The following is a 5,832-nucleotide window of genomic DNA, read 5'->3' as shown; positions in this document are numbered from 1 at the left end:
CTTTTTAATGTGTCTCCTAGCTAATGTAGTTATGCAAGCGTTTGGCTTATGTCTCCATCAGGTAGGGGCTCTACCACCTGGAGTCCCTGGTCCCCGGGTACCCCGCCCACACTCCATCCACAGGCCCCAGACCCTCTGGCCAGGGAGAAGCCCCAGAAAGGTGTGCCAGCTGAATAAATAAACGAGCTGCAAGAAGGAGAACCCGATGCGCTTTTCTCAAATAAAGGTTAATTCATTTATGTTTGGCAAAGAAGTTCCCCCAGGACGGGGCGCACACGAGGTCTTCCTTCGTCTGCCTCGGAAGGCTGCAGCCTTGTGCGCTGGGGACTCCTAGACGCGGACAGCCGAGGGGGGGCCGAGAGACGCCCCTTCCCCCTTTCAGACCAGGAGACAGAGCTCGGGGTTACAAGCATCGCCGGCCTCAAGGAGGTGACACCTTCTGCGAGATGGGGGTGAGCCGGGCTGAGGAGCGCGGGAGTGGGAAAACGGGACTCGGAGAGGAGGACCGGGACTGGGAAGGAGTGAGCCGGGTCGGGCGGGTAGAGAAGCGAGAGGAGGGGCAGGATTGGGGGAGGGGCGGGACTAGGGCGGAGGACAGGGGCGGGCGGAGGACAGGGGCGGGCGGTGGGGAGGGGCGGAAAGGGAGAGGCCAGGCGGGCGGGGGCGGGGCATCCGGGGCGGCCCAGGGATAAAGACTCGGTGGCTGGCTGGGCTGTGCTCCTGTCACCGGATCGCTCTTCGGCTGCAGCTCTGTCCGCCTCCGAGAGATCATGGCCGGATCCCCGCGCACCCCGCTGCTTCTGCTGGCCGTCTTGGCCCTCGCCCTGACCCTGGCCCTGGCCGTGAGCCCTGCGGCAGGGCAGGGCGCCAGAAAGAAAGGCCTGGTGGGCGGCCTGATGGAGGCGGACGTCAACGAGAAGGGCGTACAGGAGGCGGTGTCCTTTGCCATCACAGAGTACAACAAGCAAAGCAACGACGCCTATCAGAGCCGCGCGGTGCGCGTAGTGCGCGCCTTCAAGCAGGTGCGTCCAGTCTGGGAGGGGGCACAGGGCCGGGATGCGGGGGCCGGGGAGGGGGCGCGGAGCCCCGGGTGCAGGGGCCGGGGGCGCCGGGCCAAGCTACAAGGCAGGGGCGCCGGGGCCGGGCAGCCCTGAATGCGGGAGGCCGGCCCCCGAGAGGGCGTGGCCTGCGCGCTCACCAGCCCCGCCCCCCCCAGCCCTCCCAGCTCTCGGGAGGGCAGCTCCCAGCCCCTTGAGGCCCCGGGGGATCGCAAAGGACGCGGACGGACTTCTCACCCCCGCGCAGCCCCCGACCTTTTCCGGCGCCCGCAGCCCTTCGCGAGACCGGCCGGCCCTGTCGGTCGGCGCTGGGGTCAGGGCCCAGCCTCCTGGGACCCGGGGGCTTGGCGCGAGTTGTCAACTAAATGACCGCAGGCGAGGTAAAAACAGACCCACACCTGTCTGTCCTCCTGGCTCTGCCACTGAATGCCCTTCAGCACTTTTTCCTTTTAACTTTTTATTTTGACATAATTTCAGACTTAAGAAGCAGTAGCAAAAAGAGCACATACAATCACTGTAGATTCTTCACCCAGATTCTTCAAACGTTAAAAAGTTGACATAGTTGCTTGATTCACCTCATCCCCACGTACACGTGTGTAGGGATGTATATATGCATTTATTTTTCTGAACCCTTTGAAGGTAAACACTTTTGTGTATATTTCTTAAAAACAAGGTTATTTTCTTCCATAACCACAATACAGTTTTGAAAATCAGGACTCTTTAATACACAGGCCTTATTCAGATGCCACTGATCATCCCAGTGTCCTTTATAGCCAAGGACACTCCCAGGCCACACGACGCAGCCACTGTCCTGCAGCCCCTTTTACTCTGGAGCAGCCCCTGGGTTGTCTCATGACCTTGGCGTTGTTTCTGAAGGGTCCAGCCAGTTGTGGCTCAGACTGTCAGTGGGTTTGGGATGGCCTGATGTTTCCTCGAGATGAGAGAGCCTCTGGTCACACAGAAGAGGCATGCTCCCCTCTGAGCCTCCTGTCATCAGATGCCACTAAACGTACCTGGCCACCATGTGGTCGTGTAGTGGCATTGGGGACAGACACTCTGAACATCCTCCAGGGCACCCGGAGGTCATCAGCAAACAGACAAGTCCGTGAGTTGGCCCGTGGTGTCCAGTGTGTCCCAGAGCAGGGGGTCTGGCGTAAGAATACAAAGCTTCCTGGACCGTCGCTTCCGCCTGCAGGTCACATGCATGGGAGCAGCCTCTGGGCTGTGACATCTCACTCCCACCCTGAGATGGGCACGCGGTCGCTGACAGCCTGACCTCTGCCTCTGTCAGCCTGTCTGGGTTCTGGCCAGATAAGGAGCCCACTGTCAGAGTTGAGAAGCGGGCAGGAGGGAGAGTTAGGACGGGCTACAGGGCCTTGCGCTGGTCCTTGAAGGAAGGCTAGAATTTAGACCATCTGGCCTGCATCCCACTGGAGAGCAGGACGCAGCCACACAGCACCGAGAGTGTGGTCCTGCATGCCAGCCATAGGGCTCCCTGCCACCTTCTCTTGACACTTCAGAAGATGGGTCACGACCAGACCCATTTCTCCTCCTGCAGCAGTGGGCTGGTGCTGTCCCCTTCAGATAGGACCTGCTCTCTCCATTCACCAGGTCCCCTCCAGCCTGCTCCTCTCCAGTGTGACACTAGCTCACTGGCCACATGGGGAAGCTGACAGCAGAGGGATCATGGGTCTACCAGGTGGGGTCTGGAGCCTGGTCCCTGGCCCCTCATTCCGTGTTTCTCCAGGTTCTAACGAAGCATGTCTGGGATGCCTGTGTGAAGCCAGAGTTCACTTCTGTTCTGTAATCTCAAGTGTAAAAGGCACGCAATATATGACACACTTGAGAAATATTCCCGTCAAAAACGACACCTAAGAGGAAGGCATTCCAGGCGGTCTTTTATTGGCCTAAACGTCCGCGAACGTGAAGCTCTCATTTTCTTCTGTTCCGGGAGGGAATAAATAAACCTGGGCTACATGCAGGGAATGGGATGCTGTGGGCTCCGCCCTGGGGACTGGAGTTCAGCGTACGTATAATCACCAGGCAGCAGCTTTCCTGCGGATGCAGTGTGGACTCTTGACACAGGGCCACCATCTTGCGCTCAGTCCCCTCCCTGGCCCTGGGCGCTGGCCAGTTGCTTGCCTGTACCCAGGCTGGCTCCTCGGAGCTGTGCCTTCTGTTCCTGGACCCAGTTAGAGCGTTGGTCCCTGGCTTCCCCCCTCTGTGTCCCTGTGGGAGATGCCTTGTTGGAGCAGCTGGTAAACAAGTTCCGGGGAGGGCCTGGGGCGCAGCGGCCGTCAGGAGGCGGCTGTGCTTCCTGGGTGTGGCTCTGGCAGCCTGTGAACGTGGGGGGCGGTGGGAAGAAGGTAACCGTGTGTGTGCAGCCGGCAGGTGTTGTAAGGGTGTGTGCTCTCTCCATGTCCAGGTTGTGTCCGGGATGAACTACTTCTTGGACGTGGAGATTGGCCGAACCACGTGTACAAAGTCCCAGGACAACTTGGACAACTGTCCCTTCCATGACCAGCCGCAACTGAAAAAGGTACGTGCCTGATGGGAGCAGGGGTTGGGGTGCCCATGGGGGCGCATCGCGGGTGCCTGCCGGGGCTCTGAGGGGAAGGGTATGTGTGTGCACGTGACTGCTCTGGCTTTATGGGGTTTTAGCCGGGGAATTGGGGCACCGTCTGCTTTGGGGATTGTTGCCTGCGGGATGGAGGACCCAGCTGCGGGTGTTTGCTGGGAAGGGAGAAAAGGGCCCTTTAATCCCAGCCTCGCGCCCCCACCCCCAGGCAGATTAGAGGGAATTGGAGGCCTGTAACCGGCCCACCATGCCACCTGCTCACCAAAGGCCAGACTCTCCCAGGGGCTTGGCTGGCTCTCAGGGGTCTCGGCCTCAGGGAGGGCTGCACTCCTTTGTCACCCCTCCCGGGCCCCACCTCTGCAGGGGCTTTCCTGGACCTGGGTCCCAGCCCCTGGGTCCTCCCTTCTGGTCCTGTCTCAGTGCCAGCCTGCTGGGGGTGGGGGCTGGGGCCAGTGCACTTGCCTCTTTAAGTGTAACCCTGACCAACCATCCCTCTCTTCCCTTTCGCAGCAAAAGCTTTGCAACTTCCAGGTTTACGTCGTCCCCTGGATGAACACCATCTCCCTGACGAATTTCAGTTGCCAGGATGAATCGGGGACTGGGCATCAGGCAGGCCGCTGACTGCCTCTCACTCACGCCCCCCCAGAGCGCTCACACCTCCCTCCGATGGGTGACCCGCCTGGTGGATGTGCCCTCCGTGTGCCGTCCCAGCAGACACACAGAGAAGGCTCCTTGGGCATTTTTGGAACGGCTAAGGGGCTCTAACTCATTTCTTTCTTCTAATTGCTTTCCAAGTGAACCAAATGCCCTCGCTCTGCTATTTTACTCAATAAAAACGTAACAGCAGCTACTCCTCGAGTTGCTCACTGTCTCGGGCGGTGCAGCGGGAAGGATCTAGGCAGTTACTTTATGAAGGCACCCCGTCTCGCTGGCTCTGCGGGCAATGGGGAGGGGCGGGGAGCGGGCGTGGCAGGCGAGCTGGGCCTTCAGCTCTCGTACTCCCGATAATCGGACAAGGGAGAGGAGGGGGGACCTAAGCTGCTGACCCCAGAGACTCAGCTGCTGTGTCTGCAAATGAGTCAGACTGTGTGCTGGGGCTGGACAGAAGGCTGGGGAGGTGATGGAGCCTGAGACCTGAGTCACCCTCCGAGGGGCTGCACGTGTGCTGAGCTGATCAGACTCCTGGGATGACTCTCACTGGTCACGTTCCCTAGAAGCAAAATAATGATTTAACGTCTACCTCTTTCCACAAACAACTTCGGGTACCTACGAAAAAACAAAGACCAAAAGTATGTGTAACTGATGGAGCGAGGGAATACGGGTCAGAATCAAGGTCAAACAAGGTCGGAATTGGGAATTCAATAGAGTGAGAGCAGGCCTTCTCTGATGCATTTCGGGAGCCGTGGAATCCACAAGGATTTTGCCGATTTACACCCCTCCTTCTATTCTCTGGGCTCCTAGATAAAACGGGGCTTAGCGCAGAACTCCACGTAAGGGGTGTAGAACTTAAGACACATAGTGGGCCTTCTTCTTTCCCTAAGGACTGTATAATTAATAGGCAATGTCCCCTCTTAGTGTCACCATCGTTCTGCAGCAGAGTGGATGTTTAGTGCCCCAAGCTGGGAACAATGCCGCTCCCTGCGCTGTCCTCACGTTGACCGTTCACTACCGAGGGTGACGCTTCCTCTGTTCCCAGATGCCCACCACCTCATGTCAGCGTTGCCCAGCCCTCCTGTCGTGTTGCAGTGACCACAGAAGGCGAAGGGACCAAGGGAGCTCACCTAGATGACTCCAAGCCTGGCACCTCAGGTGCCACAGCTGCACCTGCAGAGCTAGAACCGGGACACCAGGAAGAGGGTGGGGACCGTCCCCTTCCACCTGCCGCCCCCTGACTCACCGGGCCCCGAGGGCTTCCCCCCCGCCCCGCCGCCCCCTATCTCTGTCTTCACCGAGCGCACAGCAGAGACTTCTCACCCCAGACTTGACTTAACAGAAGGGCTTTGGGATTCAAGGAGTGAGGCGCTGTCTGCAGGCCTGGCACTGGCCAGGTTTGGGCCTGGGGCTGGGCCCTGCAGGGGATCCTGGGACTTGTGGACGCAGAAGTGGTGGCCTGGGGCAAAGGCCTCCCTGCAGAGACTCTCCTCCTGGGTGGAACATCTTGCCTTTCCACAAGCAGCCAGCAGCTAGGCCGATTTC

General features: G+C 59.3%; 1 protein-coding gene across 1 annotated transcript; it reads left to right on the top strand.

The window, feature by feature from the left end:
• The first annotated feature begins 689 nt into the window (after nucleotides 1-689).
• On the top strand, nucleotides 690-4,486 carry LOC309972788 (cystatin-C-like). The gene is made up of 3 exons (XM_082856632.1): nucleotides 690-1,022; nucleotides 3,484-3,597; nucleotides 4,147-4,486. The coding sequence occupies exons 1-3, from the start codon at nucleotides 771-773 to the stop codon at nucleotides 4,255-4,257; spliced, it is 477 nt and encodes a 158-aa protein (XP_082712758.1). The 5' UTR covers nucleotides 690-770; the 3' UTR covers nucleotides 4,258-4,486.
• Nucleotides 4,487-5,832: the final 1,346 nt, after the last annotated feature.

The sequence above is a fragment of the Leucopleurus acutus genome (assembly GCF_964270905.1).
Source record: "Leucopleurus acutus genome assembly, chromosome: 16".
NCBI classification, from domain to species: domain Eukaryota; kingdom Metazoa; phylum Chordata; class Mammalia; order Artiodactyla; family Delphinidae; genus Leucopleurus; species Leucopleurus acutus.
Note: the sequence above shows the minus strand (reverse complement) of the source record. Positions and strands in the feature narration are given on the sequence as shown.